This window comes from Anoplophora glabripennis, unplaced genomic scaffold, assembly GCF_000390285.2.
Source record: "Anoplophora glabripennis isolate ALB-LARVAE unplaced genomic scaffold, Agla_2.0 scaffold480, whole genome shotgun sequence".
NCBI lineage: Eukaryota > Metazoa > Arthropoda > Insecta > Coleoptera > Cerambycidae > Anoplophora > Anoplophora glabripennis.
In genome coordinates, this window is record NW_019416566.1 from 133,891 (window position 1) to 159,755 (window position 25,865).

At 32.8% G+C, this 25,865-nt stretch overlaps 1 protein-coding gene across 2 annotated transcripts in view; it reads right to left on the minus strand.

The window, feature by feature from the left end:
* LOC108910083 (protein henna) overlaps positions 1-24,418 on the minus strand; it is a 28,954-nt gene extending 4,536 nt beyond the window's left edge. The window contains exons 1-6 of one of the 2 annotated variants that reach the window (XM_018714589.1): positions 24,250-24,418; positions 15,787-16,087; positions 12,104-12,263; positions 5,627-5,826; positions 2,808-3,070; positions 907-1,136 (exon numbers count right to left, since the gene is read on the minus strand). In XM_018714589.1, the coding sequence (XP_018570105.1) occupies positions 907-1,136; positions 2,808-3,070; positions 5,627-5,826; positions 12,104-12,263; positions 15,787-16,087; positions 24,250-24,327 (1,232 nt within the window). In that variant the 5' untranslated portion in view covers positions 24,328-24,418. Of the gene's footprint in view, positions 1-906; positions 1,137-2,807; positions 3,071-5,626; positions 5,827-12,103; positions 12,264-15,786; positions 16,088-20,159; positions 20,284-24,249 lie in introns of those variants that run through there. The other variant, XM_018714590.1, reaches the window with a different exon arrangement.
* Between the last annotated feature and the right edge of the window lie 1,447 nt (positions 24,419-25,865).

The window sequence follows — 25,865 nt, forward strand, 5'->3', positions numbered from 1 at the left end:
TTTTAACGTAAAACAGTTCGGGAAAACGGAATTTGCTGTCCAATTTGTTAAAAAGTCAAAGATGAAAAAGTTACACACGCAAAGTACCAAGGGCCCCCCCGTACCCACCCCAATGGACCTTGTGGAAATAAATGGATTAGTCCATCAAATTGCTCATCAAAATTTAGCTGTGTATACCAAATTTCATTCATTTATCACAACGCGATTGAGAGATATTGCAAAAAAATGATTTCCATTCCTCCCTCTTCAATGGGTCCCTGTGCCCTTAGGAAGCATTTCCGGACCCATGTTCATATGAACTTTTTTACTTAGTTTTGATCATAGAATCGGCCTGTTCAGGGTTGGCGGCTAATTATGAGACACCCTGTATAATATTCGAGATCAAATATTCAAGCCCAGTTTTTAATAAATTATTTTCTTTTGTCCCCAGAATGTTTGGTGTAGGTATTCTTTTTCTCTTGTTTTGAAGTAAAAAATGCCTATTATTCATTTAAGGATTTCGTGAAAACATAATACAAGATCTAAAGTAAATGGTATTCCGCTGAAACAAGAAAGCTTTTGATGGAAATGCCAGATATTGTGCAACAGAAACAACTTGATTTAAGAAGCCTTATGTTATTGGAAATATACTTAAGGCTGAAGCTATGAGAGGAATGTTTTTCCGCGCTTGGACATCTAGTCCTGTTTCTCAGCTGTAAACTTATTCCCATACATTGTTCAAGATAAATATGTACGAGGAGAACTTTAATAAGGCTATAAATCTTGATGTTTACAAAAAAATATTGAAATCTGAGTCGGGTTTCCTCGTAGATATATTATCTCGATTGTGCAATAAATTGACTCAGAATAATTAATTTTTAACTTCTTTTGATTACATACACTGACGAAAAAATAACAGAAACTTACATCATTTTTTCTTTGGCGTCTTCAAAACTCTCAGCGACGAAGTACACGGGCTGGTATTCGGTGATGGGGTACTTCTGCAAAGCTGTTTTGGCGGGTTCGAAAGGTCTTATTTCAGCTTTTTCTTCCAGAGCATACTGCAATTCTCCATAAGAGGATAAAAGTCCTGCCCCATAAGCCTTCAATTTACCGTGTTCTCTACACAAACCGTATTCGACGGTAAACCAAAAGCACTGAAATAAAAACAATTAAAATGTATGCTCTGCTGCATTAAGCATTAACAAAGCCGAGCAGATGTAAAATTGCGAGACAAAAAAGACACTTTTAATGCGAATAAAACATGTTATTTTTTCTCCAACCGAAATCCTCCATTTATTAATTTGTGCTTTGAAATTATTCAAATCAAAGGATAATAAAGCAAAGTAGGTAAGTAGGATATCGATGTAGTCATATATACTTTGTCAAACGCTCGTAGCCATATTTCTAAATGAGTTGGTTTGTGATTGTTTATGGTTCGATTTGCTGAAAACTCTGTAAAAATGGAATCTAATAAAGATTTAGGTGTACCTGAGGAGATACTGGAGTGTACGAAAGACGTTTCTTTGAATCTTCTCCCAAAGAAATTTATAGAAATTTATTAATGTGTCTACCAAGGTTTTATGGACTGGTGCAAAGAAAAAACATTAAGTTGCATTCAGAGGATGTATTGATAATGTATTTCTCAAACTTAGTAAATAAAATGAACGCTTTGGTCACAATATTCAATGTTAATATAAGCAAATATTCAAAGTTACGTGCTTTTCTCAAGAGACAAAATGAGGGATATGTACCGAAAAAATCGAGAGTATTTACAAAGGAGCAAGTTGTTTAATTTTTGAATAGTGCACCAGATAATTTATATTTGATGATGAAGGTAAATGCTTTAAAAATCAAAGAACAGAATTTTTGAAAGGCTTGTCCTAAAATTGGGGGTTGCAAACGCATGCCGTTCTGATGAATTAGTCAATTTAACAATTGATAATGTTGAAGATGTGAAATCCGCCTAAATTATAAAAATCCCAATACCAAAACTAAGAGACCATGTTCTTTTACTGAGAGACAATTATTTAAATTTTTATCCATCCGGATTGGTACAACGTCGATTATTTCTCAGATATGTTACTGGAAAGTATCATCGAAGGGCGGTCGATATTTATAAAATCAGTGCCCTCTCGCAAGAAGTGGCAAAATTTTTGAAGCTGGACAACTGGAAAGAGTACAGTAGACACGCATTACGACAAACGTCTGCTATCTTTTTAGTTGACGGCGATTGTGACCTAACTTGTCTTAAAATATGCGGAAGATGGAGATCGAGCACTGTGGCGGAAGGATACATTGAAGACTCACTTTTGAATAAAGAAAATATTGTGAAAAAAATACTGAAAGTTGATAGTGGTTGGTAAATCAGGCACCGTTGTCATTTCAGATTTCATAACAGAAAACGTGTTGGACTGCTCTGCGAATTTCTCCAAGAATGAGGGTAGTGGCAGTTTCAGTGGTTTATTTCATTTTAATATTATATAGTTCAAACTGTGTATTTAATATCAATGTGAATAAACAAAAATTATTGTAAATATTGTTGAATAAACTTTTATAAATTCAAGGGATTAAAAGCGTCAACTTTAGCTCCTAGGATTAAAAGTGAATACTTTTGTTGTTATCATCTTTTTTTTCTCAATATGGAAAATGTCAACCTTAGAGACTTTTGGCAGTCAAAAAATGTCATAGTTTTGTGACGATTGGAGAAAAACTTAATTTGCCGCCTCTATTTTTTTTAAATATTGAGTGGTTACTAACCCATGAGTACACAAGAGCAGCTTAAAATTGTGTTGAAAATTTATTTATTTATTAGAATTTTCACTTACAGTTGCTAATTTTTCTATATATTCATCTGGGGCGCCTAGAGATGCTAGTCCAATTTCCTGTGAGAACTGGGCAAACTCTGGATCGGCGAACAGGGGTACGTGCCCCAAAAGTTCATGGCAGACATCTGGTTCGGGGGTGTAGTAGGGTTTGCTCGGGTGCCTGATATACTGAGTGGAGTGGAAAACCCTAAACGCTAAGCCAGCCAAAAAATCACGAGATGACAGCAGACCAGCCACAGGCCTCAGTGTAAATCCAGTGCAGTCTGAAAATAATATACGTACTTTATTTTTATTTTTTTATAAACAAAATAATTTTAAAATAAAGGCAATAAATAGCTCGATCTTTTTATTTCACGGGAAAATAATGTCAAAATGGGGGAATAATGACATTTTTACTGGAATATTCAGAATTTGTAATTTTCTTCACTTTTACACTGTCCATTATGCTATTTCTTATTACAACTATCAATAATGGCGGTTAGTAGCTTTAGTGTATATCTACACTTACAATTAGTGCACAGAATTTAAAAAATACAACTACGTTGACGATGTCTACCTCTTTCACAAATCGTAAGTTGGAATATTTGTCACAATTAAATAATTAATTGTGTATTTACCATTACAGTTAGAAAAATAGATCTAATGTACAAATTTCTTGATAAGGTAATTCAAAATTAAAGTTTTATAGTTCTATTTTTACAGAAAATGATCGAACAACAAAGATTGAGGGAATACGTACTACCGAAAAATTGAACTATAAATATCGCTATTCAATTTATAATTAATTATATTTCTAAGAAAATTAAAATGTCAAATGTATGATTTTATACAGGGTATTTCTTAAGTAGAGGTAAAAAATCCAAGGGCGTATTCTGTGACCAAAAATAAGGATTTTTTGTTATATAAATGTGCGGGATCTTAAGACAGCCAGTCCAGCTACAGCGTGTTAAAATTTAAAAAAATAGTTTTTCTAAACCACTTGAGATAATTTAACCAAATTCGGTGTGCATATTCAGTATGACATAAACCACATTCGTTCTCTTAGCGCATAGAGAACATCGTCAAGTAATTCACGTAAAATGTCTATAGGAGGCATCAGTTAAAGTTCTTGGTAAAAAGTAAGGCCTAACAAGAAAATTTGCAATGATACCCGCCCATACATTCAAAGATAACTGATGTTGAAATCGAGATTCCATTATGGCATGAGGGTTTTCATCAGACTAAACATGTATATTGTGGAAGTTCTTTATAGCACCTTCGGTAAACAATATGCCAGCGGTAAAGTCGACATTTTCTTCAATTTTTTGCAAAATCCAGTGGCAAATTATATGCAAGCAGGATAGTCTTGCGGCAGTAAGGCTTGAACCCTTTATGTGTGATACGGGTATAATTATTGATGCTTCTGAACGGACCAAACTAATTTATGATTCACATTAAGATTTGCAGCAGCTTTTCTAATACTAGTATTTGGTTTTCTCCAATTTCGTGTAGAATAGCTTCTTTCAACTCAAGCGTTCTAACACCCAAAGGTCTTCCAGAAATTGGACCTCTCTGAAATGAACCCCAGAAAGACGTTGAAAAACATTTCTGAACATTTTTGGTTTTGGAGTTGGATGAATTGGAAATCTTTCCGTATAAATTCGCCGAGTCTCAGTACCATTTCCATATGCAAGGCCATAAATGTAAACCATATTGGCCATTTCATCATTTTAATATGCATAAGCCATTATTAAAACTTAATCTTTTTAAAAAATAAGCTTAATTTGACAATTCACAATATTAAATAAGATAACGGCTTCTTATTATTATTCTGCATGGCCTCCCTAAGATAAGTTTAAGTAATTTAAGTAACTGTTTTTGGCAACTAATGATGGATGATACCCACACCTCCGCGACTGGTAAGTTTCCAGAGCTGGTAATTTTTTGTTTCATACCTACTGTCATACTAAATATGCACATCGAATTTGGTTAAATTATCTCAAGCGGTTTAGAAATTAAAAATTAAAAACTGATTTTTTTTTATTTTTTGACACGCTGTAGCTGGACAATGGCTGACCTAAGACCCCACATTTGTATAACAAAAATATATTTAACCACAGAATACGCCCCTGGATTTTTGACCTCTACTTAAGAAACACCCTGTATACAATTAACTAACTATATTTGTACGAACGTTTAAATATTTAAAAAACTGAAATAAACTGATATTTTGACTAAAAAAATTATTTTATTCTTTATATTTTAATTCATTTTGAATTAGATTGAACATCCTTAGTAAAAAATCCAAAATATACTATAACTGAATTACAGGTTTTGCAACAAACTACTTTACTAAGAGGATGTTTTAGGTACGCAAATTAGTATTATTTATTGTTAGGTTTTCCAGCTATCAATAAATTTTGTATATCTACATAAATATGGATATTGCATCAGCCGAAATAAGCATAATTAATTTATTTAGGTTCTTATTCCTACGTCAATTCCTTTTACTTTGAATTTGTGTGCGATTAATATTTCATTGCTACTTTTTTATTTGTTAAATGATATAATTAAATTTTATCCAAACTTAGTTACTTTTTGGACAACAAATCATTTCAAATCTACTGTTTATGGTCTGGAATTTTGAAATATTCACAACACGATAAATGTTTAAATAAACATAATGAAAATTGACATGTTTCTGTTAATAATAGTACCATTAAAAACAATCAAAACTCAGGGAGATATAATAAATTAATGATTATAATGTTTTTACTTTTCATACTTTTTTAATCAATACTTTTATTTAACTAACCTTTTCTTTTCTTCGATTTTCTTACCTCTTAAGAAATTTGAGATATCTTCTAATTGAGGTATATTGTCTTCACGGTAACCACAGTTTTCAATAAGTAATGGAAATACGTGATTGTGCTCCTTACAAGCATGAGTAGGGTATAATGTCGTTAGTTGCTTATAAACTTTGCCCCAAGTTTCAGTCTCTTCTTCAGTGTAATTAACGTGTGGAAGCTTTTGACCGTGTCTGAAAATGAGGTTTATTAAATTTATGATATAACATTTATTTGATATAAATACTAAAAAACGTCGTAATGTTTGACTTTTAAAATTGTCGACAGGGAATATAAAAAAGAACTGCAAGGAATAACGACATTTTGACAAACTTCCAGGACTGAGTTTTGTTGTTTGAACAAACAAGAAAAAAAAACAATGCTTCAGAGGTTGAAAGTAAAACATCAAGGTGTATTTTAAACTTGGTGTTGTACAATCCCTTCATAGCAGTTGCCTATATTTAAATGAAACATTTATCATCAGCAACAGCACGAATTTGAAGTTTGATTTAGATATAAAAGCCGCACGTAATGTCTTATCTAATGTAAAAGATAAGTAATAATATACATTGCAAAGAACATAATAATCCGATAATTTTTTGTTAAACAATTAAAAAACATGTTGATATTGAAGCATTAAGATCTATAGGTCAAAATTAGCATAATACATCAATTTTCACCAGATAAAAGACCAGAATTGAACGAACTGCCTGATTTAGTCTTTCCGATCTCAATTGAAGAACCAAGAAGTTGGCACTATGTACCAGGTTCGGTCGCTGACGCAGCAACTCGGCATTGAAATATTTGAAAAACTTGTTCCCATATTTATTTAGCCATATCCATATACAGGTCTGGTCGAACTAAACGTAGAGGTAGTAGAAATGTATATGCCCAGTAGAAAAATGCGCGGCGACTGGGCAATAAATCTCACTTGTTGACAAGTGGTTGACAAATTGCCTACCAGTGCAGTGCAGCAATGCGGAATTTGGTGCGATTCGGGTAATTTTAATTTATTATAGGCACCTTCTATTAATTATTCATATTACAATTGCAAAAGGAAGAAATAAGAGGGATATTTTGTTTACTAATATTATTACAACATGGCATTTTGGAGACTTTTTGAAACGGAACAAAACGAAATTTACCGTCAATATAATAAAATTGTTTGAGGACATAAATAATTAAAATGTGTTGTTGGTGAAATGAACATATAATAGAAATTTTCTACAAATTATAATTTTTTACCATTAGCAGAAAACTTTTTTAGGGACGCCTATGAAACTCATTAAATTTTATTGTTAGGCGTTTTTATACATGTTCAACTGACTTCGGAAAGACTATACTAAACAATGTATTCTAAAAATGAAAACACAATCAATAAGATCCTTGCGAAAAACAAAACTGCTGCAGATTCCATGATATATTTTCTAAAAAGGTTATCTATTTTTAGACCATGGTTAAAGATGTATAAAAACATTTTTATTGGGAACATATAGGGAAAAAGTTTCCAAATAAAATGTAGAAAGATTAAAGGCTAGACATGTGATGAAATTAGCAGTGGCAAGTATCTAACAAACGATAGATGTGAGTTATCTTGCATGGCCTTCTTTGTCGTGTAAGATGATCGTTATTGCCTAAGAAATTTGGATTTGCAACATGAGTTCGTGGCGGAGACATCGAACCAGGGGTTCGAGCCCCACTTTGGGCGCCATATCGTCAACTATGACCGTTATTATGTGTTTCAGTGACCTGAGCTCGCGGCGGAGACATCGAAACAGAGCTTCGAGCCCCACTTTGGGCGCCAGGTCGTGTTATATATCATATGGCCTACAGACGTGGTGTCTAGGACACGAGCTCGTGGAGGAGATCTCGACGACGATGTTCGACCCCCACGTCAAGCGCCGTGTCGGGTTAGACTTTCTAGATATGGACCACTTAGGCGGTGACCGAATGTTCGGGGGAAATCATGAGAGCGGATGGGCGATGTACCAGAATTGCTTAGGTGAAAAGAGCCGGCACGTCACCTTCGACATAGTCGGCTAAGGGGTTTTCGCATGGGATGGCACCCGAACGAGATGCGCATTGCTCCCGCTGAGTACCATTTTGTAGAAATGCTGATTGTACTGGATCGTCCGTGCCAACGGTTCCATAGAATAATATTTGTTACAATATGCTGTGTCGGTCAGACGCGCTATGTACTTCCACTAATGAACTGCAGATGCCGGAAGTTGACGTTCGATCGCTTTCCTCGGGTCTCCATACTTTTAACGGGACGCTCGTGAATCGTCCGCCAAAATCTCCACCAAAAAGCACTCGTCGTCGACGTCGGATCTCGTTCCCCTCTGGCCTCTCCGGATAGTTGATGTCGGCAACGGGGATTTTGGAGTTTTTTCCATTTCGCAAAAAACTCTACCCTCAGTCTCGGCTTAGGCTACCGACCATCGCATCCAACCGCCAAAGCGGTGGAACCCTCGAAAGACGGTCCTTTCGGCCCAAAGACGGGGAAATTGGAAAGTGTGGTGAAATTTTCCCCGTCTTCGTAAAAGGGCTTACGGAGGTCTTTGTACTGGATGGATCTGATTCAGAAGTGGACTGGTGATGCACGGCACGAAGTAGTACCCTGTTTGGAGGGTTCGGCCGAGATCGCGTGGACACTTCCGGCGGCAGCTAGGAAGACATAGAATCCTATTATGGATTAACTGGCCGTTAGTAATCGCACAATTCGGCTCGAATTTGGGTATGATAACCACCTAGGAATACTCTAGTGTGGTTTTGAGGTTTGGCCGAGATCGAATGAGCAAAACGACTAAAAACGTAAAATCCGCGTTTCCCCGTATAACGGCGTTATTGCTCATCCGATTGGGACGAAATTTTAGGAGGATAATGCCAGCGACTTGAGGATTTTGACACCCATCGCTCAATAAGTTTTTAAGTTATTGACGATAGCGTCCTTGGACCAATTGGAAAGTAAAAAAGTAGATGGTCGTTTCCAAATATCGCCCTGAAGCGTGCCGGGGTTCGTCTGCAGGTTGCGACGGTCGCTGCAGTGAATACCGAGCGCAGGGAAGGCAGACCCAGGCGAGATCGGCCGCGTTGTGGGTGACATTGGAAACATCGGTGAAATTAGTCTTGAATTGGCAGAGTCGCGGAAATCGTTCTCGGACGGTATCGAGATCAATGTCGAAAAAGATACTGTGGAGGCTTTTTTTATTTGCCCGGCCGACGTCGATTAAATTTGTAACCGTAGCGGGTTTTCTGTTTAGATTGGAAAGGTAGGTGAATTTGACGGTCATCGGATTGAACGGTCAATCTAACGGTCTCAGGCATATACGTAGGTACAAGACGACGTCTAGGAATATACTGAGTGTTCTGAAATCCTGAAGCTCGCTCGAAGGGTGGAATACGACATCGTCCTCATTAAGTGTCGGAATTTTAATTTCATATACATATTTGTCTTTTTTTAATTTTAATACTAAATACTCGATTGTATCAAATTCCTATGAAACCATATAATCAGAAATATTTAAATAAAATAGACCGTTTGGATTTTTTTTGTTAACAATGGCCACTGAATAGATGTAAGAACCAATGTTAGTATCATATATGATTATATAGGGTGTTCCACTTAAAACTTCGCACCTGGAAAACATCGGAATTAAAAAAAAAACAAAAAAAAACCTGAGACACGTTGATTTTCTTTTCAAGGGGGACACGTGATATGATGTCGTAAGTTTTGGTGTCTTGGAAGCTACCCTTAGGGGCAAACTTTAAATGGCACGCTATGTTGTGTGACACCTCATGTGTGACATTTCTTCTTATAGTACCCGTAGAATTGCTGTATCTTCATTATTTTCTGACTAATGTTATTGCAAAATAATGGTCTCTGGAATAAACAATTTGAATAAAATTTAAACTATTTGATGGATAGATCTGAAATTTGGAGGGTTTATAAAGTATCACAATACTCAACTTTTCATGCATATAACATAGTTGTAGGTGGATTTTTACACGAAGACTTATTGCAATTTTTATTTTTCCCTTATTTTGCAAATTTCTAAGCAACAAATTAATTTATCAACTTTTATAAAATGCCACTTTAAAGCTTGATTTATATTTCAAGTAATGATTACTTTATGTTTTCAATCGGATATAAACTGCAATGGTAGGCAAAAATAGCGAAAATTTGGATTTTTTGCACTTAATTGTTAATAAATAAAAAACTTCAACGAATCTCACGCAGGAAAGTGGTAGGATTTCTTCCTATAGGTCAATATTACCTAAAACATTTATCAGATACCTGGATAATTTTTTGTCCTGGTAAATTCATATTTCCCTGGTCTATTAAAGAATAAGAATAAATATCAATGAATGAAAGAATATTATTTTATTAAGTGATCAAATTGGTTTCCCTCCGCTTCCATGCAATAATAAAATGCTCCACTTCCGAACGAACATATTCGAGCGTTACCTGACGACATTCTCGGTTGTGTTGCATAAATTATCGACTCTAAGTGCTCCATAGAAAAAAGTCTAAGGGCATTAGATCTGGCTGGGAGGCCACTCAATTAAACCTCTGCGTCCTATCCAGTGATTTGGAAATTTCTGATTAAGTAAATCACGCACAGCTACAGCATCACCATCCTGCTGAAACCACATATCCTCTTCTGGCAAAGCGATGCCATTTTCCAATACTTCCACAATCATCGGGTATATATTCGTTTCCAGTAGATTCAGATACATGTTTCCATCCAAATTTCCCGGTAGGAAGAAGGGCCCTATGGGGTGGTCTCCCAGTATGCCCGCCCAAACATTCAATATCCTCGGATGCTGCGTGTGACTTCCATGAAAAATGCGTGGATTCATCATTCCAGTAGCAGCAATTATGGCGGTTGACTCGACCATCCAGTTGGAACGTACATTCATCGGAAAAACAGATTGAGTACAAAAAATTTGGATTCCTTCGAGCACGATCACTCATTTCTTCACAAAACTGCAAGCAGTGATCAGGATCGTCTTCATTAATCTCTTGTATCAAATTAATTTTATATGGGTATACTTATGGATTTTTAAGATTCGGGTAGGTGCAAAAATTCCTAAAGCATTTGCGAGTTTCCTGAGATTCAAATTTGGTTCCATTGCGATGTGTCCCAAGACAGGTACCTGATTACTCTCATTACGTACGAACTATTCACGTTGATGCTTTCTGTTTGTAACCGATTTAGTTTCCGAAAATTTATGCACGTACCGATGCGAAGTGTTTTTGTCAGGATGACGATAATTAAAAATCTGTGCTACCTTTCGTGCACTGTCATTATTCTTGTAGAACAAACTAATTATTTCCACTGTTTCAGCAATTAATTATTTCAGGAATTGGAATTCAATTGACTTTGTGATGATTTTAAGGGATATTGTCTCGACAAGACAAGCCGAGACGATATTGTCTCGGTTAAAGTACAACAGATAAAAAAGTTGAACTGATAAGAGTGCCAGAAAAACGAAATATCAAAACAATTTTTTTTATCGAGAAATTGTTGAAGAATGTCGTCAGATAACGCCTGAATGGTTTGAAATGTTCGTTCGGAAGTGGAGTACAGTTATTATTATTGTATAGTATTGTAAGTGGAGGGAAATCAATTTGAACATTTAATAAAAATGGGAAGTTTAAAATGAAGAGGAAGTGTCACTCAACATAGGGTGCCATCTAAAGTTTAAGGATATTTTAAACCCCTGCCTAAGACACCAAAACTTACGCCATCACGTGTCCCCCTTGAAAAGAAAATCGACTTGTCTCCGGTTTGTTGTTTTTTATTTAATTCCGATATTTTCCAGCTGGGAAGTTTTAATTGGAACACCCTGTATGTCGAAAGCATTGCTTAAATTATATATTTCAGCTGCAAAAACGTAACATGTACATTACATTACATTATCTTATCTGAAATAATAATCTGAAATAATAATAATATTATGTACCTACTTTGCCAGTAAGTAGATAACGATTAAATTTTTACCATTTTCATTAAATAACCTTGATGAATTTCTATCAATGAGAAAGAAGTATATAAATTATTTCCTGTTCAGTTCAGTTACTTATTGTTCGAGGTCAGTACTTATATCTCTACAATAAGCACGCTCCATATTTATCAACTTGTTCAGAATCTTCCATAATATTATTATTTTTTTACGTCAATAATCATCACTAGAACATTATACATATAAATAATCTGGTAAATCTTTTCGGTCAAGGATTCCATTATTATTTTTTAATTTAACCCATTTAGTAAAAGTAGAGCATAGTATTTTGTCCACACGTGTCTGGTTACGAGTAATTAGTCCAAGTAAAAACCTAAATTCGTAGAAAATTGTTGTTAATTGTAGTTGTCATTCAGAGAAATTGATATGTTGGAATTCATTTCAAGTGGTTTTTATTTTCCATACTACAAGTTTAAAATGAAAAAAAATGGATTTACTTACCTGTAATTAAAAGCTATGTCAGCGAAGTATTTCCTGCGTTCTCGATAAACTGGATCTGTAAATCCAGGGTGATCAGCATCCAGTTCAGCACCATAAGAAAGGATTTGATTAGCAAAACGGTCCAAGTCTCTTATGCGCCTTGGGAACCATGGAACCGAATCTGCGTAATTAACAGTACTGTATTAAAGACAAAGTTATTTGAATAAATAGGTAATGATCCCGAGATTTGCACAAAAATTTAAAACGGGAAGAGAAATGTGAAACTGGTGTTAAGTTAGAAGAGAACGGAAAAATAATGATGATCGAAATTCGTATATTGAAGAAATACCTTCTTGCTCTTTCAGTTTCAGATACATTTCAATTAAAATATTTTATTTTTTAAGCGTTAAATTAAAAAATGTCAGTGACAGAAAACTGAACACCAAGTTACGTCCCAAGTAATTGCAAGTACCAAAGCGACAATCATGTGTTCGGCTACCAATGATCAGCACTATCCATATTAATATGGTTTATTCATCTAAGTGGGGAATGATTTTTTGATAGTAAAGTGGTCGAATAACGTTTTTGGAACCTTTTTGGTACCAGTTCTTCATGAAAAGTTATTGAATCACAAATATTAGGTGTTCAGTTTTCTGTGCCATCTGATATACAGGATGTCCCACTAGGAATCGTCACAATCGATATCTCGGAAGTACTGATCCGATAAATCTGAAAATTTGGCTACCTAACAAAGGCAGTAGGGCCAACACAGCTAAAATTTTTATCACTTCCGGTTATACCGGAAGCCAACATTAACTTTAATGGGACACCCTATATATTATTGCATTTTTTGATTCTGCGTGAAATTTGAGAGTTCCTTTATTATACAGACTGTCTACTATAAGAGGGCCACTCCTATGTATCTCGCTTAATAAACGACGCGCGTCAAAAATCTTTATATGTTTTTTGTTCCATTTTTTTGAGGCCTTTATGCTCGTAAAAACAAATTTGAGATCCATGGCCAACTATATGAGTAATCATAAAAAAAACCGGAAAAGTACCGAAAGTTTAGGGTCGTCTAACTTTTTTATTTTAAGAGATAGAGAAAACTTATTTTAAGAAAATTTCATGGCAAAATTGATATCTTTCACCTGGTATAAACAGATTTTGGAACTATCGTCTGTAAATTGCAGCGCCCTCTACGCGGGCAAAAAAAAATTGTCATCGAAGTAGGCTATGTCCAAAAAATAATTGCTTGTTCTTTCCTCTTTCATGCGATTTACTACATGTCGCCTTTATCTTTTATATTTATTACATTTTTTTATAATTTTGATATAAAATAAGATAAAAATTTTCGTGTTGCTTATGTTAATGTAAAAATTTGTGTTAAACTTAATAACTACAAAAGAATTAATAAATATAATGTACTTCTTTTAAGCAAAATACAGATTTTCTTATTACTTTATTATATGTGGTATTGGTTTTTGCATTAGAGAGAATTAAGCCTTCAACATTGTTCTTTCACAGAGAAAGTAGCTTACGCTAAATCTTGCAAGCTGTAAAAACAAATGTGTTACCCCTTTGACCCCAGTACTGTCATCATTTGGCAAACTGTTTATTGTTATAGTTTATATGTAACTGTTGGCTTGAAAAATGTTACAGTTAATTGTTATTTGAAAAACTATAATTTTGAAGGTGTTATGAAATAAAAAATGTATGTCATTTGAGGAAGAGGTAAGCTCTAATTCTGTAAGTAGTTACATTTATTATTTTTTTATATTTGGTGTGTTTAAAAAAATTTCTACATTAACATAAGCAACACGAAAATTTTTATATTTTTTTTATATCAAAATTATAAAAAATGTAATAAATATAAAAGATAAAGGCGACATGTAGTATATCGCATCAAAGAGGAAAAACAAGCAATTATTTTGTGGCCATTGCCTACTTCGATGACAATTTTTTTTTTGCCCGTGTAGGGGGCGCAGTAATTTACATACGATAGTTCCAAAATCTGTTTATACCAGGTGAAAGATATAAATTTTGCCATGAAATTTTATTAAAATAAGTCTTCTCTATCTCTTAAAATAAAAAAGTTAGACGACCCTAAACTTTCGGCACTTTTCCGGTTTTTTATAATTTCTCACAAAGTTGGCCATGGATCTCAAACTTGTTTTTTACGAGCATAAAGGCTTCAAAAAATGCAACAAAAAACTTATAAAGATTTTTGACGTGCGTCGTATAGTAAGCGAGATACATATCCGTCTTATAGTAGACAGCCTGTATATTCCCTATATATATTGAGATATCTATTAATTTTTAAAGGAATATTTGACAGATGCAAGGGTCCGCGGAGATGCTAGTAACTCTTTTCAAGAGCGTGATATCAAATCGATTTTTAGTACCTGTTGTATACGAAACACTAAATCATGGTATACCTACAAATTAAAACATTTAATACTAGGTATTTCATTTTTGTTGTTACATTTTAATAATTTCAAACAGCTATAACTTTGTTAACTTACATGGAACACCCTTTTTACTCTGCCGTATGCAGACTGAAATTTCCTCTCCAACCATATATAGCATTGTTAGGGTTTGCAATTTTCTATTTTTTGGACAGTTTTTCTCGTATCAGACCTGTTCTCAAATTGGCCATGACCAGAAACACTCCAAAAACAATTAAAGTAACTTGACATTTGTCAAGTTAGTCGTCAAATTATTGTTATATCTGTACCTAATAGTTTTTGCCAAAAATTTAAATATAAATGCCTAGGGATTATTTAAATTATTATACTAATGAGGATTATTTTAATTTGTTTGTTATTTGTGGACAATGTGCAAAGCAGCAAATTCTCTACATGTTCTTGAAATTACTTTGTCACATTGTCCATAAATAACAAACAAATTAAAACAATTCTCATTAGAATAATTTAGACGATCCCCAGGCATTTTTATGAGTATTTTTGGTCATGGCCAATTTCTGATACGAGAAAAACTGTCCAAAAATAGCAAATATCTCTAAAAGTAGTAACGGCAACCCCAACAATGCCTATATAACTTGAAAGGAAATTCTAATCTGCATACGACAGAGTAAAAAAATACAGGGTGTTCCATTTAAGTTAACAAAGTTACAGCTGATTGAAGTTATCAAAATGTACAGCAAAAATGAAACATCAAATGTATTAATTTGTTGGTATACCATAACTTATTGTTATCTGTGCCCTTTACAGGTTCCAAAAATCCACTTGATATTACGCTCCTGAAAAGAGTTACTAGCATCTCTGCGGACTGTTGCAGCTGTCAATTTTTTTTTTAATTAATATCTCAAAATTTATTACTTCTAGGTATGGGGAATATTTAATAGTGACCCTCAAATTTCACGTAGAATACGAAAATGCGACAATATATAAGGTGTTTCATTTAAAATACGTGTCACAAAGTTCTAAATATTTTAGCTATGTTGGCCCTACTGCCTCTGCTAGGTTGCCAAATTTTCAGATTTATCGGAACAGAATTTTCCGAGATATAGATAGTGGCAATTCTTGGTGGGACACCCTGTATAGATAAAAATTTAATAATGTTGCTTTTGCTACCTATGCGTGTTCATTTTAAGTAGGTACTAAGAATTAGACACCCAACTCTATAATTTAGCTTGCATGCACCCAAATGTGTTTATTTGCGCGCCCAATTATGTCTATTACCTTTGTTATCCTTGTAATCTCGCGAAATAATATTTAAATATTCGCTTTTCTGCTTGATGTCAAAAATGGCGTCTCCAAGGTTACCTCCTGGGGAGCACTCCACCATGAACTCGTAATTGCCTGGAATTTTTGCCGACGGTCTCGATTCAATGTGCAAGAGGTTAACGTAATGTTTTTCGAAAATGGCCAGGTATTTCGCCAAAATTCCGACTTCCTCTGCAGGCGGGGCAAATAAAAGACATGTGCTTTTCGCGGAATCTCTGCCGATTTTTATGTAGTTTCCACCGGGCATCAACCTAGGCTGTAAATAAATAAAACTTATTTCGAAAGTCAAGTAAATTTATCAGATATTTGTGTATCGTTGAAGACACGCCTTGTAGTTGAATATATTTCAAGGTTTGTAAAAAGCGAAAAAAGGTTTCTCGTTTAATTTGCGAATAAAAATTTACGGATTTCGTTTAGTTTGTATAACCTTATGCAAATTAAAAAGCAACTTGCATATGTTTATAAAGGTAAACTGGTTCCTTGCTGGAGTGTAGATAACCTATTCGAAATTTAAGGACAAACGAACATGATGAGACATAGGGTATTCTGCCAAAACTTCTCCGCTTCGTGTCGTTCATATAAGTTTTTGCGTGCAGAAAAGGCACGTGTTAGGAACAATTTTTACGAGATTCATATCAGGTAACAAAAAAAATGATAATTTATTCAACAATTTCTAATTAAACTTGAGAGAAAGGACTATACAACAAAAAATTACATAATAATATGTAATAGGAAATTAAATTATTTGTCCATAATATTTATAACAAAAGAACAGTTATTGACATTTTGCAAATTGATTGCAGATCCGGTCGGTTCATTTAATGGGTGGCTTATGGTACGGCTTGATGAACACTGACTTAGCGCGGAAAGGCAATTAATATTATAGCTTGGTGAAGGTTGATTTAACTCAGGACAGTTGTTCAAATGGGTCGATGAAGGTTGACAACTCAAAAAGGTAGTTGTTTATGTGGCTTGATGAAGTTTGATTTAACGCAGAAAGGCAATAGCTATTGACATGGTTTGATGAAGGTTGACTTAACTCAGAAGAGCAGCTGTTAATATGGCTTGATGAAGGTTTACTTAATGCAGAAGGCCAGTTGTTCGTGGCCAATATTTTATTTGCCATATCCTTTTTTTGATTTGTCGAATCATCAATGTATCTCTCGGCGACAGTTGTCCATTTCCAGCCTCCGAGTCCCTTGACATTAGTGATTTCCTGCTCCAGAATCGGCCAAAATGGTATCCGAGGAACGACGGAAACTGTCTCGTATACTGTTGTAGATTTTTCAATTGTAGATGCAGCTATTTCCGAAGGCATTTTACCGAATGAATTTATTCCAACACTTTGAGTATTGCATGCTCCTTTTCTATACTGCACAAAAAAACGCTTGTGTAGAGTGTATGGTTTTCACAAATTTGCTTATTTATTTTATGATAGAGTTGTTAATAATGTCCCATATTTGTTTCATTGGATACTACAAAGATTCTTGAAGTATTGTTTTTACTGTCAGGAATTTTGACGACCGCCAAATTTCCTTTATCCTCTATCTGATTAACCATTATCTTGCAAAACTCATAGCGCCTGCAAGCTCGGGCTAACACAAAAATAGTGGCACTTTTATAAATTTCATCAGGTGTTTCTTCCACAAATCTGGAAACCACTTTTGTCAAAAATTTTGGCCTAACGATGTTAGCTTGAAATATTGACACATCCAAGTTCTTTTTGACTTCAAGGACACTTTTTAACATAGAGTACTTACTCCATAAAGTATTTGACTGAAATGTTTTTCGTAAATTTGCAAAATAGGCTAGGAACGCCTCCTTCTTGATACTATTTGTCCCTTTGTTGCGGTATTGGCACCAGTATTCAAAATGTTTATATTGTTTCTCATATTTTTGTTCAGATTTAGTGGGCAATATATTTAAACTTGCAGAGTTTGCGGCCTCTAGGATGGAACCTGGTAGCTCCTCGCCAGAGCTGCTCATTTTAAGCTTTTTATGATTTGATTGGAAGAAAAATTTCTTTCTTCTTGAAAAACTGCCTTAATACAACCTATTCCAAAATGCAGTCTCCCTTCCACTTACAACGATTTAAGACCTACAAGCATTCTTCCTACATTATCTAAAATCTTAGAGAAGGTCGTTCAAGTACAATTAACAGAGTTTTTGAATCAAAATGATATGATGTCTGATTGTCAAACAGGATTTAGAAAATCTCATAGTACAACCACTGCACTTTTGAAGGTAACTGTTGATATTTTTCGTTCTATTGATAATAAACATATGACTGCTTTGGTTCTATTGGATTTCACAAAGGCTTTTGACACAGTCAATCATGAAGTTAGTTGAACATTAAGATTCTAGGTTATGCTGATGATACGCAACTATATTCCTCTTTTAACAACAATAATGCGCAGGAAGCTGCTAACAACATTAATATTGACCTAAAAGCTATTTATGAGTATTCAGTAGCTCATAATTTAAAAGAAAATTAGCGCAAATCGTATTTTATATTATTTGGTAAACTGAAAAATGTAGATCTAATAATTGACCCATTTTTAAGGTTTCGAGAACATGTCAGCAGCTTAATCAATAAAGCTTACTGCGTTTTAAAATTGCTTTATTATAATAAGCATGTCTTAACATTTAATTTAAGGTAAATGTTATGTGAATCCTTAGTTCTTTCGTTATTTAATTATGCTGGTATTATCTATGGTCATTACATTGATTCCATCACTCGTGATCGTATCCAAAAGGTTCAGATCTCTTGCTGTCGTTTAGTTTTCGGATTAAGAAAGTTTGATAGAATTTCTGAGAATATAAAAATTTTAAACTGGTTGCCTATGAAAAATTCACCTGGTAAACTTTATCCTGGTAAACTTTATCCGTCGTTTATTATTAAATGGCAAACCTTTTTATCTTGTTTCAAAAATACCACATCGTCATACCTTTCACAATGTTAATATAAGATCAGTTAAGAACTTAGCTATGCCAAGACACTATACTTCCATTTTCCAGAGGTCATTCTCCTATAATTCTGTTATTAAATATAACAAACTTGACAGTGAACTGAAAAAATTGAGCTGTGCATCTTTTAAATACAAATTGAAGCTTATTGGCATACTTGTAATTGTAAATTGGCCAGATTAAAGGTTATATGATTTGTAAGGTTTTTTATATTTATTGTTTTAGGAAGCCAGTGATTTTATAAGGAGAAACTTCAAAGTAAAAGATGATATTATATTCGACACATTCAAAAATAAATTGTTGGTACCACAATAACGGTCACTCCCATATTGCTGCATATAAAGTAGATAAGCTGCGTACTATGAAATTTGACGAATTATTATAGTCATTGCACTGTTAGAACTAGTTTGTTTAGGATCTTTCAAAGAACATTTACAGCGTCAGAGGATTACAAATAATGAATAGACAGTTGTGACGGTGCAAGGTTGGTTATTAAAAGCTGTAAAGAGCTTAAAGCAGACCAAATGTGTTAGGAAGAAGAATAATGTTAAATAAATCAGATATCTATAAGCATCCTTGAAACAACCAGGAGATAATTCCTGTTATTTAATAACTATAGCTAATTCCTAGTTATTTTGAGAAAACCATCTAGAAAGTTTTTTCTTCAACCGTCTGTTAATTTTGCTAAATTTTGGTTTGTAAATATAAATTAATCTCCATGTTTGATAACAATTATATAATAAGAATGATCTTCCTAAAAAAAGGAAGGAAGGAAGGAAATTTAATGGGTTTTATGGATTTGAAGAATGTAGTACAATCACAAATAATTGTTTATTTTTTCAAAATACAAAACAGTAAAAAAAAATTTAGAGTACTTTACATAAAAAAATAATTTTACTGTTATTAAAATTCAAATCGACGCATATTATTGTTTCTTGATAATTAATCATAATTGTTTCATAAACTTAAACATATTTGGCTTCAAAATAATGTTTATTACCGATTAAGAATCTAGTATTAAAAAAAATAATAATAAAAAACTTTCTTCAGAGAAGAAAAATAAAGTCATAAAATCTAAATATTAATGAAATTAATAACAACTAATTCACATAAACAACAGCTGAAGATAATGAAACATTTTGAAATAATTATTGCCACTTAATAAAATATTCATTAATCTGCGCTTGGAACAAACTGATTGTGAGAGTGTTTCTAACTCAAATGTAAAACAGTAACTGCAATTTAACTATTAGGTACACGCGTTTATGGCACTTAAAATCCTAATTATTTTACATAAATATGAAAACTAGATTTGAAACCAATCACCTAGCATTTTTTTCCCAATATCTACAAGTACTTACATCACAAATTACTTCTACCGAAACACCATTATAAATTTCCGTCCGCATTTTGTATTAACACTTTAATTACACTTACTACTCACAACTGCGATTGACGCATACCAAAAACACAATGAAATAAAAACACCAGTTGATTTTCTATTTATGCAAAGGTAATATGTGATGAATAAGTAGATTCGAAGAAATCCCTCGGCCATTCATTAAATACGTAGGTACTGAGAAATATTCCCCTTTAACTTAATTAATAATTAATTATATAAAGCAACGTTAAAACAAAATTGCATCATAGGTCTTTTTTTTTTGTTTAGATAGGACTGTTATCGGTACCAGTGTTGCGTAAAATTAAAAAAAAGTGTGTGCGGTTTTCCCGTCAAAGTCATACTTAAGATCGTATAGTATTTGGTAGACCGAGAATTCTCTGTTTTTGCGTTTCATTTGTTACAACATTAAATATTAGATAAGTCTAGTAAGACTGATGTTATTATAAAATTATAAAAAAAATTATAAGAATAAGAGAAATAATAGAAATAAATATTTTTCGTCTAGTAAGTAAAATAAGTTTTTATAGTATTATTTCTTTTTTTTACCTTTCTAAAGTCGTTATTAAGGTTATTTTAGTTATTTTCCTTTAAAAACAAAAATGGTAAATATTGAACAGCCCTTGCTTTTTTTAAGTTAATAATAAATTTTTTTAATTTTAGACATTTACAGTCCATGTTTTAATCATAGATAAGAATTTAATTTTAACGATTAGTCTAATAGATAATAGTGCCTCAAAATGAATATTCTGCTTATTTTTCAGCAAAATATTTTAAAATATACATATCTACGTTGATAAGTTTGCTTTATTATTTAATAATCCTTAATGACAGTCAACAAAACATTTAAAAGGTGCGTTCTGATACTTTACAGGACCAAACCGTTAAATAATTATTTACTATGTAATATTTTTATCTCGTTGGAGCAGTTTCTGTTTTATTTTATATGCAATTTTGCAAGAATTAGATAAATGATATACTCCACTACTGAAATAGAAAGAATAGTATCTTGATCCGCAGATCTTTTAATGTGAAAATTTTAAGGTTTCTGTCATCACTTACACATGAACTTATCCTTCTTATCCAAAAATCGAAATCTGAGTTAAATTTGAAATTATTTATCCGAAAATTGATTTTCTTTAATTCATATAAACATTGGATTATTCATTGAGACATGTTCACTTGGGATAAACAATATATATTTTATCCCGTCACTAAACATTTCTCTCACCATTCATAGAATTTCTGCTTGAATTTTTACAAATTCAGTTCTCAAGCTGATTTCATCTGAGTTATAGACCAAAAAGAATTTACTGGGGCTGTGATCTTGTTCATAGGCGGTTATTCCCTTTTTTACTTCAAACATATTTATTATTCATGTGAGAGCTAAAAATAGAATATGTATTATGTATTTTTGAAAGAAATCTTTCCATTGTTGATAATACAGTTCGAAATCATTTAAAAAAGACCGTTATTTAAAAAAGTTAAAAATGTAGTTATTGCGTAGAAGAAATTCATATTAGGGATACAATGTTTCGTTCAGATATGGCGTTAGTTAATCTAAAGTAAATCTGCTTTTCTTTTTTTTTTTCGTATACGATTGCAGTAAAAGTAGAGAACAAAATATACGCACATCTATACACCGTATAAATATAATAAGTAAGACTGCTGTATGATTTGTCACTAACATATCCTTGACTTAGATTTTTATATTTAAATGATTATTTATCATACAATACAAAACATATTTTATAAACAAAATGATATGGATGTCTAAATCTTATTAATTATCTAGTCTTTATGACCATTTCCTAAATTCTTTACTAGATTTTTTGGCATACGTTGTTTAAAATAGTAGAAGTGCATGGATATACAAACGTTGTTTTATTGATTTTATTTGATAATTAATTTATTGTCTAAAGTAAGTTACAAACGACGAATATATGTATTTGAAATCATTACTTAAATCGGGCCATTTCGAGTTAAAGAGAAATATTTACAATTATTTCAAGTACTATTTACCTCTCGATTTATCTATTACATATTTTATTTATATTGTTTATATTGTATTATTCCAACAAATAAATTGAAATTTTAAATTAAATGTTAAAATTGCTAGAAGAAAAAACGTAGGTACAGTTCCTTAAGGAAAGTAAAGACAATAATTCAATGGTACTTATATTACATACCGGAGGGTTCTTCACGGTAAATGGCCTATTAAAATCAGCTGAAGAAACTTATACTAAGTGTCCCATTTTTTTTGTTACATTTTGAAAACTTAACACCGACAAAACTTTTCAAATTCAAATGGAATCCTGTATTTTTTTACACCATATTATACAGGCTATAGGTAAGATGCACATCTTATGTTCTTTCTGTGTTCCGAAAAGCAAGTGAAACGCTTGCATCTGTCAAAATTTAAAAAAAATGTCGATTATCTCGAAAACGGTTAGATTTAGGTACAGGGAAGGTTCAACATATCTAATTAATTTTTAATTTATCTTGTCGAAAATGCACTAATATATAGGGTGTCCCATTTAAAATAACGAAGTTGACAATTACTTCCGGTATAACCGGAAGTGCTACGTTGATGGCATTATTTTCACTAAAGAGATATCTGATAACCCCCTATAAAAAATTTCAGTCAAGTTATCTTTGGTTTCTCCGAAACGTTTAATAGGCCGCTTACCGTGAAGAACCCTGTACAGGGTGCCCCGAAATTCATGCAACAAAATTTGGTAACAGGTTCTTAGGACACATTTTGGGGACCCGTATTTTTTATTTTTGCCAAGTGGCCCCCTCTTTCGGAGATACAGCCCCCTGAAGTCCGCCCCTAAGAATCATCTTTTTTTTATATATCACAACCCTGTTGTACGAGAATCACTAAATTTGGTACACAGGGGTTTTATGACATGTGGAATCTGATGAAGCAACGTTTTTTTGAGGGGAACCCCTTTAAGACAATTTTTCGTGGGCCCCCTTGTCTTTGGAACCTAAAAAATTTGGTCGCATATTTAAATTTCTTAAAAATTATTAGTCCACTAGAAAGCCATTAAATTTAGAAACTTTTTGTCTCTTTATACTTTTTTCGTAAAACGCAATATTTTCAAGAAAAGTGTCAAAATGTGATCGAATGCATATCATGATTCGACATTTTCCTCAAAAACATTGCGTTTTACGAAACAAATATCAAGAGACAAAAAAGTTTCTAAATTCAATGGCTTTCTAGCTAACTAATAATTAAAAAAAAAAAATTTGCGACCAAATTTGTCTGGCTCCAAAGACAAGGGGGCCCACGAAAAAGTGTCTTAAGGGGGTTTCTCGCCAAAAAGCGTAGCACTGTGAGATTCCACATGTCATAAAACCCCTGTGTACCAAATTTAGTGATTCTCGTACAACGTGGTTTTGAGATATAATAAAAAAACTTCTTAGAGGCAGATTTCAGGGGGCTGTAACTCCGAAAGACGGGGCCAGTTGGCAAAAAGAAAAAATACGGGTCCCCTAAATTTGTCTTAAGAATCTATGACCAAATTTTGTTGCATGAAATTCGGGACACCCTGTATATTAATGTATATTGTAAATCACCTACTATCTACATTTTAATGAATAAAGATTATTCTACTATTTACCGATTCTTAATTTCGAAATATGAAAGTGTCTCATTGTTATAAATTATATATTAATTACAAAAAAACAGAGTTATTCTTATAACTTTTTTATTTTTATATTTAAAGTCGATTATAAATGTAAATTATTCTAAATTATTAATTGGTTAGTAATATATATACGTATTTATTTATAGTATAAGTAAGGTTCAACTAAACTCAAATATATTTAGGTAACTCGTTTCATTATTACGTAATACAAAATTCTTCCATACTCTCAACAGTTCAATATTCTCTTATAAAAAAATTTCAAAATTTTATCAGAAAACTTGGGAAAATATGGCAGTTTAAAGCGAAACCAGATAAGACAGGCATGCATTTTCTTTAACAAAAAATAATTTGGTTACTGTAAAATCTAAATAATCGGTCAATCAGAAAATGACTCACAATATTTGGTGGGCTTCCTTCCGGCGAAATCGACTTATCACTTTTTTTATGGTCAATATCGGTAGGTTTGGACATCATCTTGGCGATATTGCGACTTAGATACACGCTTGAAGACTTAAAACAGTCGACTGGTTTGGATTTTGAAACGGCTTTACTTAAACAAACTTGTTTTTGAATATGTATAAGTAACGCTGACTTAATGATATTCTCTTATCATTAATTTGTATACTAAAACGTCTTTTCATTGAGAAATTATTTGTTTATACGTAATGAGATTTCATGTTGCAAAATTCAAAGGAAAGCACATAAAGGTTAAATATTATCTATGTAACTCTTTTTACTTAATGGATATAAATATTTATACAAATAGATATCAGAAGTAAATAACCAACTACGCGTTTAAAACGAATATTACTTACTTACCTGTCGATTATTTTTTAATATTCCGATCATTAAAATCATTGAGTCAAGTTCAAGAATTTATTTTCCGGGAAAGCAAATATTTTTTTTATTTTTATCAAACGTTTTGTGGCCTTCTTTCAGAAGGACGTTGATGAACAGCACAGTGACGGTCTTCAAGTCGATGGTTAAATAAACAAATACATTTTTAATATTGTGCTACTGAAATTTAAAATATAAAGTAAGATTTTATCTTGTTTGACAAAAATGTCAGGGATGCTACATAGTTTATAATACAAACCCTGTGTTCGAATACAATAACTGTATGTTTTGATTTTCTTCAAAAACTGAATCGTTATTGTGATATTTAATGCAAGAAGGTTTTCCGTCTTGGGATTTTCCACATCCAAGTATCATCATTCATTAGATACCTATTAATTTTAATTCATTACAGTATTTTTTCGTGCACTGTTTATTCAGAAATGGGTCAAATGAATCTTCATAGAATTATGGATAACCCTCTAGATATGGAACTGCATCTTTTACATAAATCATATCTTCAGATTTATTGCAAAATTTTTCCAGTATTGGAGAACAGCAAAAGATATCTAATTTTGATTTCTCAACATTGGCACTTTAAAAAATCACCAAACAACAAATTAGGATGTTGCATTGCATTATTTGTCTTTTTGGATGAAGAAATTGATTTTGCAATCAATTCTGTAAACCCTAAAAGGGTATTCTTTTATTAAGTCGGTCCCAAGGAATTTTTTTATAGTTTAGTGCATAGAAAAGTACTAACCGTACACTCGACGCAAACTTAAGCTTTAAACTATTAACCATAAATGACGACAACAATAAGAGAAAACAAAAAATGAAGTACATAGTAGAATAACAAATATGTTATATAACTGTGAATAAATAGAATGTAAGAAAAATTTGCAAAACAAAACTAACATTCTTATCGACTAGAAAAAAATATACAGGGTGTTTCAATTAAAACTTCCTACCTGGAAAATATTGGAATTAAAAAAAAACAAAGAAAACCTGAGGCAGGGGCATAAAATACCCTTATACTTTAAATGACTGTACTGTCATTAACCGCTACTTGTAACTTTGCGATAAATGTAATACGCGACGGGTCAAAAGATCCTAGATCCGGTCGTCCGGGCAATGACAATACATTTTTCCGACTCGGCAAAACTTACATTATTGTA